The sequence below is a fragment of the Myzus persicae genome, unplaced genomic scaffold, assembly GCF_001856785.1.
Source record: "Myzus persicae strain clone G006 unplaced genomic scaffold, MPER_G0061.0, whole genome shotgun sequence".
In the NCBI taxonomy this organism is placed as follows: domain Eukaryota; kingdom Metazoa; phylum Arthropoda; class Insecta; order Hemiptera; family Aphididae; genus Myzus; species Myzus persicae.
The window spans coordinates 40,295-58,616 of record NW_019104430.1 but is presented as its reverse complement, the minus strand read 5'-3'; the positions used below and the strand labels follow the sequence as shown (position 1 = coordinate 58,616).

At 28.7% G+C, this 18,322-nt stretch overlaps 1 protein-coding gene across 1 annotated transcript in view; it reads right to left on the bottom strand.

Annotated features, from left to right (window-relative positions):
• Positions 1–2,910: 2,910 nt before the first annotated feature.
• LOC111042107 overlaps positions 2,911–18,322 on the bottom strand; it is a gene marked incomplete at its 5' end in the record, with an annotated part of 32,225 nt that continues 16,813 nt past the window's right edge. Inside the window, 2 exons of the mRNA XM_022326596.1 lie at positions 2,911–3,021; positions 7,753–7,848. Of these exons, the coding sequence (XP_022182288.1) occupies positions 2,926–3,021; positions 7,753–7,848 (192 nt within the window). The remainder of the gene's footprint in view (positions 3,022–7,752; positions 7,849–18,322) is intronic.

Below are 18,322 nucleotides of genomic sequence, written 5' to 3'. Positions count from 1 at the left end.
GTATATTATATTTTCAGCACATTTAAACATGGCATAAGATTCATGATAAAAATAACAAAACAAAAATATCAAATCAATTTTTGGTATGACTTTGTTTTTCGTACCTATGCTGTGGTGTATAATTTTTTTTTTCATTTAGAAATAAATGCTTCAACAACTTGGTCATTAGCCTATGTTTACAGTATTACATTATGTTATACTTTAAAGTATTGTTAGAACTAGAGTCACTTAAAAATAGTAAAAAAAAAAATTGTATTTTATTATTGGGTACTTTTTTTTTTTTACTATCCATAAACAATCTATAGAATTTAGCACAATTAGTTTCTATGTTAATAGTAAATAACATGAAAGGTGTGATTAAGCAGTCACCCATTAGTGACTCTGGGCTTTTGTTTTTTTTCCACTACATAGATATATTTACGTTCGACATTAATGTTTTGTAATAGGTTATGGCACCACTTCCTTTTTAACCTTCGTTTAGTATTTCTTAGAGAGTAAGAGATCTTTTATGGGCTTGAAGTCGTTTATAGAAACGTGTGTAGAAAATGCGTGTTTCCTCTATCATTGTTCTCATATGGAGATCATTATGAAAAGTTGGGTTAGAGCAGAGGTTCTCAAACTATGATACGCGTACCACTAGTGGTAAGAGGAAGAATACATGTCGGTACATATTTTTGTCACACCCCATAGTTGAATTCCGTACTTTCAGATATGTTTGAGTAGATCTATGTAGATTAATAGTTTGGTGTTTAAGGTGGAGCATTTATTTCCAATTAACAGAGGTCTAAGCATACACATGCGATTATTTGAGGTTTGTCATTTGGTTTGAAGATATTTATTATATGTTAGTTTTTTGTCAAGAATCAATCCTAAATATCTGACTGGGTCATCAGATATAGGAGTTGGTAAATTTGTTAAGTGTACATATTCCTTGTTTGTTCGTGAGCGTTATGTGCACAGAATTATTTTGGTTAATTTTGCCTCGATATTGGGCACTTAAAAATTATTTTAATGGGATCTTAAATTTTAGATTTTGGTAATGTATTCAATTGCCTTGAAGAAGAGTTGAATCTGATGTGTGTTGTGTTCACAGATTACTATTTTTGTTTAGGTCGTTTAGGATGAATCTCGACTGTGAACATTTCAGGCAGTGTAATATAATGTGATTAATTGTTAGGTATCATTGAATTGGACACATATGTGGGTATTCCTTTAGGGTATTTTATTAGATTGATATGTTTGAAGATTTTATGTCTTATTTGTTCCCTAGTAATTATGATGTCTTCAAGGAAAGATATATTAGTGGATGTACGACACTTACTAATGTTATTATAATTTATTTCAATTTGTTTGGTATTGAGTCTCAAGATGTTTTACTAGTAGTAGTAAGTTTTACTGATGCTAATTTATAATTTATCTATTAAAATAATAATGTAGTGCTAATGACTAGGTGTTAAAAATGTAATTAGATAAATCATCAATAAAGTCGATAAAATTAAGTCGATCAATGCAATAATATTTTAATTCAAAACATTCTAAAATAATAAATGTTTCCAATATTATGCGACTTATTTTATAAATATTTAATATTATCTATAGGCTTTAAAGTTGATTTGTAAGAGGAAAAAATAGAATACTAAATGATGAATACAATATTCCAGGGTGTGGTAAAAAAATCATAATTCATTAATAATAATATTGTATTAAATAGATAATTATTGTCAAAAATAAATAAACTGTTTTAAATTAATCAAATATTACTGAAATAAAAAATTGATAATCTTTATTGGATCGAAATTGTAATATTATAATATCACGCGAATTATACGTATCGAATTAGTTTAAATAACAAGTGTTCTTTTTGAAAATATTTTATTTATTCTCGTAAGATGTTTGCTCTACAAACCTTACGGGATAAGATTAAAAACAACCACCTGTCTAATAAATTATACATATAAAAAGCAATTATTATATGTGATGTGCGTAATGCGTATACAAAAAAAACCCTGAGAAGATCGTCTATCTAATGTCGGGCCGTAAATGTCACTTACAAAAAAAACACGTCCCTTGCACGCACATCCCGTTTTAAACTAAAAAAATACAAAACGAAAAAGATTCAATTTTGAGAGACGCTGTTTTTTTCTGTATAATTTATCTTAGTCAAAAGAACTCTTATAATCGATTCAAAAAAAAAATCACCAAAGAAACTTTTGATTGAAACACAATTACGGGTCAAATGAACCTTTCCGAACGGATGTAAATTAATGTCTGAAAGTTAAAGTTGTTTTAAAGGTAAAACACGCAACTTATTGAACATTTCTAGGAGCGCGCTTATATAGTCTTGTCTCTGCGATATGGGCGGAATAATGTTGAATCGGACGTGATTAATAATTAATAGTCTGTTCGACTAATATAGGTTCTCCTATCTCCAATCCCCGTAACCAACCCTTTATACTTCCTTTCCACAGCTCAATAATACTGGCAGCGGTTGATTGAAATAAATTGTGAACTATATTACCTAGGCAAATATTAAAATAAGCTTAAATTGTATAATACAAGCTGAGTATAAAACGCTGAAAATGAACTTTTGTAATATACAAAATACTCATTAATTAAATTACTCGATACCCAGAGTAACCACATTATCTTCTGATAAACTAGTTTTGGAAATACTGCATTCTCCATTATAATACATGACTTGGTTGATTCAGTGAAATATACTAAAATTTGTATACAATTATAATATGTATTCATATATGAATAATAACAAAAGCGTTGGTTAGAAAAAAAGAATCGTTTGCGTTTGAGCCGTTCGCTGAGAATTCGAATAATTTCTCAAAACACGGTATGTTACGGTGTTCTTAATTTTAAAATCTAATATTAAAGGTATTTATTTTCTACAAAACTAAGTTTACCTAAGAACTGTTATAAAATTAAAAAAATTGCCTGTACCTGGATTTCAAAAATCTTGTTGGCACTAATTTTTAATGTCCACTCCTGGAACCATGAGTCTGTGCATGGCTATAATTAAAATATTCGATTATATAGTTAAAGTTTTCAAGTAAAATATAACGACGAAATAACACGAGTACCTACACTAAATCTTGTTTTCATTCTCAACTTTTTCAAAATATGATAAAATACCACGGCAACGTTTTCAAAACTGTGGTTCTGTATTTTAATTGATTACAGTTTATAGCATTTTCTAGTTTGCATTGTTTTATTTTTTGTGCCTACCAGTCAATGGAATCAACAAATGATTATTGTTGATAATTAATTTTTATTTTTGATTTAATAATATAATATATTATAATATGGAACAAAATTATTATGAACTTAACTGCCAATAGGTAATATATCTTGTAAATATGTATAACAATTCAGGGTAACTACCTTGATCAATAACAAAGTATAAGCACAGATTTCCATCCACCCAATCTATGCTCGTCGATGTCTCACAAAGTCAGACAAGCTCATGTCATCTCCGTACCGATGATGGTACACTGCACTAGCAGCTCTACCTTCTACTAACATTAAGAATTCACCTCACCAAAGCCGATAGCTGCTAACGTTTTTTTAAATAAAAAGTATTTACGATAATAAAGAATTAAGCACACTCTTTAAATAGTTTAGTGGGCATTAAATTATTTATACATGTCTTGGACATAATCAATTGAATGTCACTATTGAATTAAAACTGAGTTGATTATTGTCCTATTTTTGGTTCATACTAATATCATACATCTGTTGAAGTATGGTGCATAATATTTTATTTACTCTACTAATTAGTCACCAGCTGTTGTACTGCGAACATATGAAATAATCTTCGCTTCAAGTCATTAACAGCAAAGTTCTATTATAAAAAATATCTGTTATGATGAAGGTGAGGTGAACTATTTAAATCATATATGATCTACTATAGTACCTATATAGTACATAGTAGTAATATTATAGTATAATAACTATACTATATTTATGTCTTGGAATCTAAGAATTGTATAAAAAAAAATATATAATTTGAACGAAAATGAATCAGTTTTTTAATTGTAGTGTTGTTCAATAGAACATATCATACCTATCATATTGTAGGTTAGGATAGATTTAATGAAACTACTGCTATTGACACTTAATTTGAACTTCAAAGCACGCACGTTCATACAGACGTATAGGTATGGTTTGTTTTCTAAACAATGAAATCGTGACAGCAACTTCGCGAAATTGATTAAAATTATAGTTTTATTTTATGTTAACGAGTGTGCTGTTTATCAGTACGAATATTACATCATATTATAATTATGAATTCGGTCATAAGATAAATTTAATTACATTTTAAAACTAATTATAGGCTAACAACCCGAGGCAATGTATACCTCAGAAATTAATCTTTTACGCGCTTATTAGGACGGTATACTGTAATTTAAAAGTAAAATCATATTCTTTATGCCATGTTTTGAGTAATTGAGATGGGGCAGTATGGAGAGTATGTGAGATGCATTGAAAGTGGTTGATTTTAACAATGGAGACGAATATTTAAAAAAAAAACTCAGAACTCCGTAATATTTCAGACGTATAATAATATTATATTGAATATGGAATATGAAACAAATTTACTGCAACATTGTGTATCTATTCTGTATTTAATGAAAAAAAAGACATTCTACGACTTTATTATATAACATAATCACAAGTGCACGTGTGGGTGTTATAGATATAAATTACTTCACATACTTATACAGTGTATAATATCTACATTTTCAACTGACATAACTGAATAGTAAATAATGTTCAACCGATATATTTAGAAAAATCGTCTACGTATACATTTTTTTTTCAACATTTACAACCAATTCGAATAGATTGCATTTTTTATTTAATGGCACGACTACGACTGCACTCTCGTCTAGTGCGGTTGGAGGTCGCACCCGAAAAGCTCTGAAAGCTACTCCGATAGTTCAAGAAAGTCTGGTCAATTAGCAGTCATTGTATAATAGGTCCATGTTGTAGAATGAAGTCAAAGCAGAGTAGTGAGTACTTAGCATTCAAATGGTAGTCATACATAAAATTGACGAGTACATTACAATATTTTTGCAGTCCTCAACTTTGGTTACCGTTCAGGAAAGCATGACGACAAAAGTTTAACAATTCAAGTTTTTCTTAGTGTGTTTAGAGCTGCGTTATAATAATGTGATAAACGGTTCTGCAGTTAAAAAAAAACTTTCTACTTTTAGTTTTCGAGTATCTCTAAATATTTTTTTCTTATAATGTTAAGTTAAATGTCATAATAAAAGAATAATGAGGAGATAGTATTTGACAAATTACTAATGAACCAACTGTACGGTTGTTTGTACACGAAAACTGTTCAGGTATTTAGAAACTCGAAAAAATCATCTTTTCTCCTTCTGGGTATAATAAAATATAGGTTAATATATATGTGTGTTGGTACATGATGCATTGTGTATATATAGGTCGGATTATTAATTTTAATAGGTACTTTGTAAATTAATTAGTTTTTATTACATTCCATTTTTTTTATTTATATTGTATTATACTGGTACATACATATATAATATTATTATTAAGAAAATCGTACACTGGTATAGCATACGTTATAATACTATACATAATATATTTTATTATTCAACTGTGATATTCGTTGTTTATTTGTCCTCACGGATTTCCCATTTATTATGCTTTAATCCGCACATACATTTAGTATGCAAGTATTATCGAATGTTTGGAGCTTAATTTTATTATCAGTGATCATTCTCCAACTCGACTAATTCAATTAATTATACTATACTTCTGTATGGTAATTAAGTATCATATCTCGACCTGGCTTTGATCATCTTGATTACACAAAAAATACATCACCATGAATAATTGCATTGTACGCGAGTGAAATTGAATCAGTGTACAAATATATGGACTCTTCTAACTATTATTTAATTTAAGAAATTAGAGAACAACTGAAACTGTCTATCCGAACAGCCTATCTGGGGTTCTTTAATCCAACTAATTATTGTATGAAGTCGTCTAAACGAGTTAAAATTTTAATGATATTATAAGAGCAGTGAAGTAGTTTGCAAAAATATAGCTTACGACTAAGTCAATTTTGGATCATATTCGTTTTAATAGGTTTGGCGTTAACTTGACACCAGTGGTATATAATGACTATATAATACAGCATTGTACGGACACGTGTTTTTACCCTCTCAGAGCACTATTGAATTCATAGTTCATACAGAATATATATTTTGCTGAGTCGAATATACGAAAAAATATTCATTATGCGTTTTCATTAGGCAAGTAGTGAATCGTGGTAATACCTAACTGAAAGCATAAGTTTCAATAAATAGTATTAAGAGATTATGTATGTGGTTTGAACAAATGGGTTAATTTTAGGCGTTGTGCTGAGTTGATAGACATCAGCTATGCTAATCGGATTATGGAGAGAACACATTGATCGCTGACCGTTTTTGTCTGTCAAGGCTACATTTATTTACAATTTAAACTTGATGGTGTCGAAGTGATCTCCAAATTTATCCGATACACTCATGTTTCACTCGTCTCAAGTTTTTCAACAAATTCGTTATGACTATATAACGACATAGAACAAAAGCAGAAACAGATTTTTAACAATTTAACACGATAAATCGAAGAGCAGTCGAAGCCAGTGCGCAGTGTTGAAAGGACTAACATAGATATATTATTGGGGAGTTAATGAGTAATATGCTAATAAATTGGGGATGAAACTACAAACTAATACCGTTAAACCAGAGTTTGAAAGACAGATTCATCTAATGCGCATGCGATTCATGCAAATTGGACTGTATCAAAAGATGTGATTCACTTATTCCTGGTCCGCGTAGATCTCAGTATCGGTCCAAGATAATTAATTATGTAGATGCCTACGGTTTATTGAATAACCGTTTCCATTAGACGTTTTTAGTGTATAATAAGCTCAATATTAGGTATTGTAGTTATTTTAAAATATCATTCATCATAACTCATAATAATATTATATTTTACGTCACAACATTGCATTTTGCATCACACGGCCGGAATGCTATTATTTTGCATACTCAGTGCGCCGTCTGATAAAAATGATATTTTTTAACTATGGGTATTTCAAATTGTTTGTTATTTAAATTAGCAAACGATTAAATTGAGTAATTTGAGTAATTTGAGCACTCGAGTAATTTTTATGAATGTGCTTTAAAATTAAAAATATGAGTATGAATAAAATATGATATTTATAAATATATTAATTGTTAGGAAGCATTGTACATTAAATTATGTTAGGTGTATTCCATGTAATTGAAATATAAAAGAATCTTCATAAATATTTTAAATTTTAATATCAATTTTCAAAATAGTTTATTAGTTGAGACATTTACGAATTTAGCCCGACGGAGAATGAAATTAAAGTTTTATATACGTACCAGGTGATTGACTGAAAATTACTCAGTGATGACAAATGAGTAATTAAGTGTTTATTATCCCCAAGGGGCCAACCTGTAGATGACTCTGTAAGTCATGATGAGTTTATAATTCGTGAATTAATATGTAAATTAAAAAATTCAGTCATCGTCAATGAAATGTACAGTCCAAGTAAATAATTTGTGGTTAGTCATACAGCAGTAAATACGACTATAAATCTTAAGCAATTAAATTTTCGATGTGTCAATTTCCAGTAAAAATAATTTACTTTTCAGTGTCAATTTTATTATTTTTTTTTAAATTTATATTTACCGTATTATTTCCATATAAATATATTGAATGTGTGACGTCAACAGTAGTTGCTATGATTATTGCAAATATCCAAGGTACGAATAAAACTCTGAGATCCTGAAACATAATAATCAGAAAATAAAATATTGAATAAAACGTGTGTTAACGTGATTACTTAATATAAACCAAATAATATAAGTAAATCAACTTAAGATCTCATAATTTCTCTACAAACATGTATAAGACAGATACCGGATATACAGGAGGGAGTAAGGGTCAGATACCCTCATTGTATTAAAAAAAAAATATATATATTTAAGATAAAATTTCAAAATAATATTATATACAACTTTCCCCATCTAATATTTTACTGTATTTTGGAAATTCCATGAATGAAGGTATATTTCATTATTCGCTTAAAGAGATGAAACTATATGCATTTAAACATTATATTTCTTATATTATATGATATGTGTACATCATGTAGCCTCATCTATTTTATATTAAATATTTATTATGTAATAATTATTATCTTATATATTTAATATTTTGTAAATTGGATATTTTTTCCGTCGTAAATGATATAATTATTATTACAATACAGTATCGTCAGTTTACTGAGTATAGTACATTAAATATCTGTATATTATACACAAGATATAGAAGATGTATCTAATTGCAACGATATTGCCATCACAACTTGTTAAATGTAGGTACGTTATGGTTATATTGATCATTATCAGCAGTAGTAAAAACACGTCCAAGTAAACCAAACAAAAAGACATAAAAAAATCCGAGAGTAGAAACTGAAACATTCGTTATGACTTATGCAATTGATAGAGAATAATATTCGAGAGACATCCTCATTAGAGTTTTTGAAATAAAGTTTTTGTGCCTTTTGTACCGAGAAGTATATTATTTAGAATAATACAAAACCTTTATTCTTTTTAATAAACTGAATATATTTCTAAGACGAGAATTTCGTTGTCTCCAAAATAATATATTTTTCTCTATAAATGTTATTAAAAATGCTCAGTGTTTACTCTAAAAACACTTTTTAATGACTTTTAGTTTGTTTTTCGTAAACATAATATTGTTAACATCGTTAGATTTATTTTTTCATCGCTCGGTCCCCAAGACGGCACTAAACCGTAATATTTGCAATCGTGAGCCACAATAGGTAATATCATAGTATCCATACATAGGCGTCATATTAGGCCTTTTCATTTTGAAGAGTTCAGTATCACTTAAAATTAATTAACCTTATACACTATAGGATTTAATGATAACTTTAAAACGTCTTATTTTTAGACATAATAACTTGGTTTTTCCACTTATCCCCCTCCATACAAAATGTACGTATACACCACTGCCTTGAACTACATAAAGCATGTAAACCTTTTTACATAAGTTATGATTATATTATAGTAAAACTATATTTCATAGCTCTTGATAATAACCATATTGTGTTTATAATTATAAACCATTGTCCTACGTCATGGCGAAAACTAAATAAATATTATTTTAATATTTTATAACGTAGTAATATCTAATAAATATTACAGTATTCAATGTGATAAATAAAAACGTCAATCATTCATAACATACAATATTTATTTTTAAAATTAATTTAAATTTGTCCCAAGTTAATTAGTTATTTACTAGGTCAGCGGAAGGAACTTTAATTTAGTTTTATTTTTGACGACTGAATCTAAACGTAAACACATATAAAGCTACGTTTTATTTGGAATAAAAATGCAACCATTTCAATGAACAATAAAGAAAACATTTTATTTCTTCGCAACATATTGAAGTAGTCACACAGAAAGCAATTAATTTTTATTATCTCAGAAATAAAATACTTAAGTGTTAAGATTTATCAAGCTTGATAATTAAAAACATTTTCAAGACTATATAATAATATAATGAATGTATAAAAACTTTCAATTTCGAAAACGAGTTGATGGAATCTTTTACTATAAAAAACTGCATACAACAATTTAGTAATTAAATCATAATAAATTATTGACGATTGCATGTATAATGTGAATAAAAACTATCTCTCTCTCTCTATATATATATATATATTATATGACATTATTGAAGTACTCTAATCCAAAAATGGCATACGACATAATAAAATTAACCAAACGTCATTGTATAACTATTAACTAGTGATAGATATTCATCGTATAATTTTTGCAGAAAGAGTTTAAAATTGAATACCTCAAATCTGTTATACCTCTATTAGAGTTATAGCTTATAAGTTATAAACTTTAGATTACTATTATGGAGTTAGTTCTAAAAGTAAATAATTATAATAAACTGATAAGTAACTATTGTTATACAAAAATTAGAAAGAACAAAATAAATGTTTATTCACAAAAAAAACGACAATTTTTAATTTAAACCGAACAAGTGTCTCCCTCTTCCAGTCATATAAAATGAATATACTTAACTAATAATTCGTCAAATACCAAAATATAAATTTTAATGAATTATAAGTTATATCCTTATATAAACTTATCAACTATTATGAACTTATATAGTACTTTAAGAATTCATAAATACCGATAATGTATAATTCATTAAATATATTTGTTAAACATTTATCGGGAAAATCACACACATTCTAGTTTCTATAATTTTAATCTTCAAAATGTTTACTAACTTTGAGTAGTATAATATCTTGAGCTTAGCTAATATTGATCTCGAAATAATCAGAGGACACTTTATCTTTATTTATCATCGATATAAGTAAATCAGTGGACATTACAAAGCACACTAATTTATTATAGGCTCAACGACCAAAGTGTCTGATGGCCTGGAAAATGGTTTTCATTTCAAAAAAAGATAAATGAACGAACATTTAATTGCATGTGTATGTGTGCGGAATAAAAATGTTTAGATAAGTTAATCAAAATAAAACAGTCGTGTAATTTGTTTGTAAAAGAATATAAACCACAGTATTATCTTAAGACGAACAATTCAAAACAACGAATATAAAAAGCTAAAGAAAATCCAATTTAATTTTTAGTACATAATATTTCATTTTAATTTTTTTTTCAATTCGTCACTAGACTGGAAAATTTAATTTTATAAATTGTTCAAATGCACTGAATATATACATATCTACTTGTGTGCAGAAGTTTATAAAACTCAAAATCATTTAAGTTACAGACGGTGAGACTGTATGCCTATGTATATTATAAATAACCATTAACTTATTTTCTCCTCTATAGTACCTATATATTAGTATATAAACTGGATAATTCACCAAACATGTTCAATAAACTTTTATTCTTTCAAAACGTATTTATGACAATGTTGAAATTTTCAAATACTTATATTTTGACATGCGTGGTGTACACAAAGTCATTCTAAATTTGTCGAAACAATAACCGCCCTCTGTACTGTAAATTGTTATATGACGATTTTATCGAAAACTGTTATACTCATCAAGAATTTCGATAACTGTTTTCAAAAAAATCCTATTCTTAACGATTTAGGATACATAACAATTCAACAAAAATAAGTGATTTCGCTATAGTGAACAGTCCCAACATACGTTTGTATTACCTGCACGGGGGAAAACGGTGGTGTGTATGCTTGTATGCTCACCCTGTACATAAACCATAAAGTGCCTGCTCCTTGCAGAGTTAAGGAGAAATCGGCCTATAGGTGTAACTGAGTTGGACACAGACGTATGATGTCGGTTTAACGCTCACCTTAATGTAACACACGCGATTGTTTGCACTTAACGATGCGTACATGTGAAATGGCATTTTCCCCTAACCCCTCCAGCCGGAATACTGGCCTGAGTTCTTGGGTTTAAACACACAACCCCCACCCTCTGTTCGTCCAAGACGGATAACGGAATGTCGTTCGTGTCATGTACTTTACACAGGTCGAATTATACATTTACCTCACGGAGAAGAAAGATTTACACCGAAACAGAACAATATAATATAATATCATAACTAAAATCACACATTATTGTATTATAGATACGACTAAATGGTAACTAATATAAGTGATAACTAGGGTTTGGGGCTTATTGAACTAAAATTGTGTGCTCATACTATATGCCCCTAAAATAACTGAATTATGCAACTAATATTTAAATACCATTTAAAAATCTTGTTTTATTAAATATTAGGGTTTAAAGTTTTAATGTTTTAAAGTTACAGTCTATATTTAAATTTATAATTTTGTTGTTAATGGTGAGTCACCAAATATCACCAACACAGTAAAAATAAAAAAATTTAAACCATCAAAATGGATTTACTTTGAGTAAAACGTTAAAACGCATAATATTCTAAAAACAAAAATTAAATTGCCAAACTCTATCAATTAACACGTATTCAGCCTAAAAAAATGGCTCAAAACAAATTTATATATTCTACATCCAGTGCCATGGACAGGAATTTTCATTGTTGAAGATATTATGTTATTCATTATTTTTAAAATAAATCGCAGAAATGTGCCCGCCGCACTAATATTCCATATAAAAAAAGTAACGAGAAGGAGAAATCCTTCATGACGCTACCCCCCTCCCTCCCGCCCCATCTGTACAACTGTAGTTCAAGAATATTCAAATGCAACAAGTCCCGAACCCTGGTAATAACTAATTACCGATAATTAGAATACATATAATATTATTATGATTCTCGATGTCACGATAATATTCAGGTTTGTTGTTATTTTTCTCATAGCTGTGCCCGCACTACGATAAAGCGCAAAGTGTTCGTCATATTTTGATCTATAGGGCATAGTACTTATATATATTTTGTGTCACGCCTTTTTACCCGAAAAAAAATTGTGGTGCGATGACGTACTGATGTGTGAACTTGTCGTTAGCCACGGAGTTATATTAAAAATAAAAGAAGAAAGGAAGAACCGTAATAAAACACTTTTGATCTTTCCCATTGAAAAGCGATATTTTGGCACGGGCCTTTTGTAGTGCGCCTCCCACCCCCGACATATAACCGTACAATAAATCATTCTACAGCGGAAAATTTACTGTGAAAACCATTGTAAAAGGGTGGATTTTATTTTTTATCATATCATCCTTATAATATTAACCGTTTATTAATTATTATACACTGCTGTGCCATCACCTGGCTTGTATTGTTCGTACAATTTATTAACACCGCGAGACACATCGAATCACAACAACATATCTTTTAATTATCATGGAAACATAGTTAATAACAACCTAGTTACTTCGTGTACAATATTTTTACGATGTCATTGTGATTATAATTATGTATTGCAATCAATATAATATAGATATTGTATTGCTATCGAGGAAACGGAAAAACGATGACGACAATCAACTATACCTATAGAATATAATAATAATCATGACAAATCCAATTTAGTGCACTTCATTCTTTGGCAGATAAAATTGTATTAAATTATATTAAAAAAATTATCATAATACCGATATTTTAAAAATACACTCAGGTAATAGGTACCTTCAATATTATTGTATTTTATCTTTTATACAATAATATACATATATACGGGACACGTCCTCCTCGAAGCGACTTCTCTTACGAATGCTTATTCATCCGTTGCATATAATTTGCATACAATTTTCGTCCGATAAAAATTCAATAAAAATCTCATTAACATATATATAGTAAAATAATAATAGTAATAATAATAATAATATANTTTTTTTTTTTTTTGGGGGGGGGGGATTAGGGGAGAGCCACTCCGCTGGAACCGATGGTAAAATATGATAATACATTAATATCTATCACGAAAACAGACTACGACGCACGATCTAACGAGTATTGTTTTTATCGATGTCCTCATACATTGCGCGATTGGTAGACGATAAGAGCTTTGTGCGAACTGTGACGACGCTAGCGAAAACGAAAGCCCAAAAATAGGTTTATAGGAGTAATATAAGGAAATAATAAGTTATATTAGATTTCGGGGTAGATGCGTCAAAAAAATTATCTTGCAAAGTAGTTGAGTATTATAGGTGTCTCTTGAAAGACCCACAAACGTGATTTACTTTTAAAAAAACAAATCTTATCATATTTATATTTATTTATCTATTTATTTTTCAAATGATGTAGGCAACAACCATTATGAATAAAATCATACGAGAGTTGTAGACACATTACATCGAGAAATACAATTTTAAAAAGAACGTTCGCAATATTATTAGACTTATGTCTGTGAATGTGTGAGTGAGTGAATACGCTAAGGTTTTGGCCATGTGGTCCAGCTAAGATGACAGTCGAAAGTTTTGGCTATTACTTACGTATTTCCAAAGAATAACTGTGGGCAAGGGTGACCTCGCAACCAAAAGTTACTTGATATAATAAATAACATAGTACCTGTACAGTTGTTTATTTTATTTTATATTTATTTACCTATATTTTTTTTATCAAACTTAAATTGAAATGTAATAACAGTTAATTCTGTTGGCGCTTAACATATTGCGCGTCATACGAGAAAAGAAAAAGAATCAATGACAGTGTATTCTATTTGTGTTGATTTGGAATTTTTGCAAATTTTTTTTTAACATTAATATGTTTTTGGGCTGGGTAAAGTTATTTTGATTTTCTGACTCACCGATTTGGCGTAACGTTCCCGTTGACACTGTCACTCATCAACAAAAACATATTTATGTTTCGTCAATTTCCCTCGTACAGGAAAAATGTTGAGTATCGTGCCATGGTTTTTTTCCAGAGATATTAAGATCTTAGCCCAAAGTTATAATACAATGCTCTAATATTTTACTGAAATAAATCTTACAGTAATATATTATTTTTATTTTATAATGATCTTATGTTGTACACATATACCTATAGACCAAGAACATTATTATGATAGTGCTCAGTTTTCGATTAATGTTTCAATTAAATTTATTTCCTAGTATATAGACACGTACAAACTATCGTTGTATCTACTACAATTCAGGATGTACGAAAACAGTTTGCCCGCGAGGATTGTGAGCGAGATAATTGAGTTTGCGTTACCCACAGGTCACAAATTTAGTATAGAAGTAGTCGCTGGAAATCGTTTACACTGCAGTTACATCGTTGTTATACAATATACATATACTGGGTGATCCACCAATCATGCTCACTCACGTTTTAGATTCTGAGAGGAGGGATAATTTTCAAAAATGGCAGGAAAAAAGGAACAAAAAATTAAGGAAAAATGGCAATTTTCAAGGCAAACCGTTATTTGACAAAATCGATTTTTGTTTTTGACGTAACCTCTAAAACAAAATACCCTAGATAAACGAAATGTTCACTAAATGTTTATACCCAATACCCATATTATGTTCAATACACCATAGAATTTTCAAAATATTTTGACTAGTATTGAACTATTTATATAACTATTTGGCATACATTTTTCAATTATTATTAGTTTTTATTCAAATTTCTCTGTCAAAAAACTTGAAAATGGAATACAAAGTTCCTCGTAAGTTTTTTTAGTGAAAATTAAAAATAAATAATAATTTTTTATAAGTGTTTGATTTTCAAAGTTTGACAAAATTTCTAAACATCACGAAAATTCGCAAAAGATTGTGAGTTGGGAAATAAAGATAAAAAATGTTTCTTTTATATCTAAGATGTTAGATGTCCATCAACTTTCTTTATTGATTTCTCTTTAATAATGAATTTATTCAAATTTAGAATTTCTGAAAATGTCAAGTATTGATATATTGTACTTGAGGACCATATTTTCAATACTTTAGATTTATAATTTCATTTAATGTGTAATAGCTTGTGGCAATACAAGCTTGTTTAAAAAAAAAAAAAATGAAAACTCACCTTTTTACAATATATAATGCGGGTTTTTTTTTGAAAGTATTGATATTTTATTGGACCCAAAATTCTAACGTTTGTTTTTTAAATTCTTAAAAAGTTTATGTTAATGACTATTATAGTCTTTAAAATTAGTCTCGTGACAGTATAAGTAAAATATATGTAATACTGCATCTTTATTATACTCTTATACTCTTATAAATTATGAAACTTTTTAGATTGATATTAGTTGACAAAATGTGAAAATCTTCATAGATGCCATAAATTCAAACAAATTATCATGGATCTATTTTCAGAAAGATAACCATCTAAAAAACTATTTTTGAAATTCGATTTAGTTAAATCAATATTTAAAACAAAACCATCTGATTAACAACTTTAATAGAAAAAAAAGGATGATTTTGGTATCACATTGCACTTTTTTAATGGTAGAAAAATGTAAGTACCTATTTGAAAATACAGAACTATTAAGTTTATGAAATTATTCCAAAAATCAAAATGTGAAAAACTTCGATCAAAGGAAAAAAATTGTTATAATCATACTTAGTGAATCACTCTGTATACTTTAAACGTTACGACTTATGCATTACTAACCATATTTACACTGAGTGAGGTAATAAGACTGGTAAGCCATTATCGAATTCTCTTGTGAATATTTTTAAAGGCCCTGTCTCTCTGTCTCTGTCTCTTTCACCCACCAACAAGAAAAACAAAACGAATAGTTTGTGGACTTTTCCCTCACGGCAGTAAACAAAAAAAATTACCACCAACTCGGAAAAGGTCTACCCCGCGTGAATATCTGAAATTTCAAACTTTATACAGCCTCAATAGAGTGCGCAACATGTTCACCGCCGTTTCAAAGTCGGAAGTTTGAAATTTCGATTAAATTCTTTAAAATTAATTATAATACGTATCGGATGTTTTGGACGGCAGTCAGTCGTTTTTTCCTCCCCATTTAATCGCCTCCCCCGGTGGGTAAAATTATAAAAAGTTTAATGAGCAATCTCGTGTAGTCGTGCTTGCCTGGAGTACATATACCTACCTATATAGTACATAGTATATTATATATATGTAGTTATGTAGAGTGTAGACCAACAATTTTTTTCTTGGTATACTTTTCATTTTATTTTTACGTGCAACGAGGCGAGTATGGGAGTGCCTACCTACCTACGATCCAGCAATAAATAAAAGTACCTAGTAAATATTAAAATATATATAAAAATATATTTTTTTACACATGCACGTGTACATAAAAATAGCTATTTTTACTTTAAACAACGATTTGTTGAAAGAAATAATAATATATTTCTTTTTGTTTATTGTATTTGTTCCGTTTGTAGTAGCTTTGAAAAAATAACCAATATAAAACATTACGTCATAATATATTATCAGTGTTGAGTAGGTATGTACTATGTATATAGATTTTTCTAAAATAAAAAAGAATTGTAATATTTTACAAGTGTACACGGCTATGTCAGTAGTGTAGTATTGGAATCAATGAAGCTACTCTCCAGGGCACATTTGAAGTAGAATATGTCACAGTATATTGAACCATTTTCTCTAGCTTTTATAACTTTTATCTTAAACAATACTTTTGAAATATAACTTACAAGGGCATTGATTGAATGTCAAAAATTATTGTCAATGTTCTAGCATACACATACTGTGGCCTTATATTTGTCTACTAAAATAATATAGATGATTCAAACACTTATACAGAGTGATCCAACAAGTATGCTCGACCGATTTTTTTTCTTTTGTAATGAAGTATTCAAAATCTGATTTTTGGAATTGTACATTTACTCAAACACCATATTTTCAAATTATTGAGATATTTTTTGAACCACTTAAGGAGCGTCCTGCGGCGATACAAACGTTTGTTTTTCAAATGAGAACCCCCCCCCCCCTTTTCATTGTACATTATTCAGTGGATAATTTTTTTAAGAATTTCGATGTATCGAAATCAAAATCAAACCAGAAGTTTCTAGCTAGTCATTAAACATTATACTTGCAAATTAATAATAATAATAGTTTATAGTAATGGGCATTATGCCTACACAGTTGTTATACACATAACATCATATTAACATAAAATAATATATCATTTAATATTTATCTTGTCAAATACTTAGGTTTACTGCTTACAAATTACAATCAATTAAGCAACAAGTAATATCCTTTTTGATTTATTGAGTCATCTTATTATAATGCTAAATCTATTGATTTAAATATATAATAAACATTAGGATGTCTTTAAAAAAATATCTAAATCCGTAGTCATCATGAATTACAATTTACCAGTATCTAGTACCTACCTAGTTCTGTCTCAGTCATTATGGTGACCAAAAATCAAAATTATTGAAAGAACTAATTTATAGTACATTAAATAATTATTTTTCATTATATTATTATAATTTATAACAATAAATTATTTTTAAGTACCTAAATACTAATTAGTATTATCTAACAGATATGAACTCTACAACAGTAGCAAATTTTGGGTATGTGAAAAATGAAGGAGGAAGGTTCTAGGCATACAAGTATATTTATTACAGTTATTACGCAATATTTGTAATTATAATTCACAAATAAAAATAAAATATGTAAGATTAAAATAAATTGTGATTTTAATTATGGGATGTGACCATATTGGAGACTAGATATTATGAACTAAGATAAATATTTTAATGGTGATCATACATCAAAATTATTATGAAAATTATCCGCTAAATAATAATTGAGGGTAAAAAAGTGGAGCTCTCATTTGGAAAACAAAAGTTCGTATC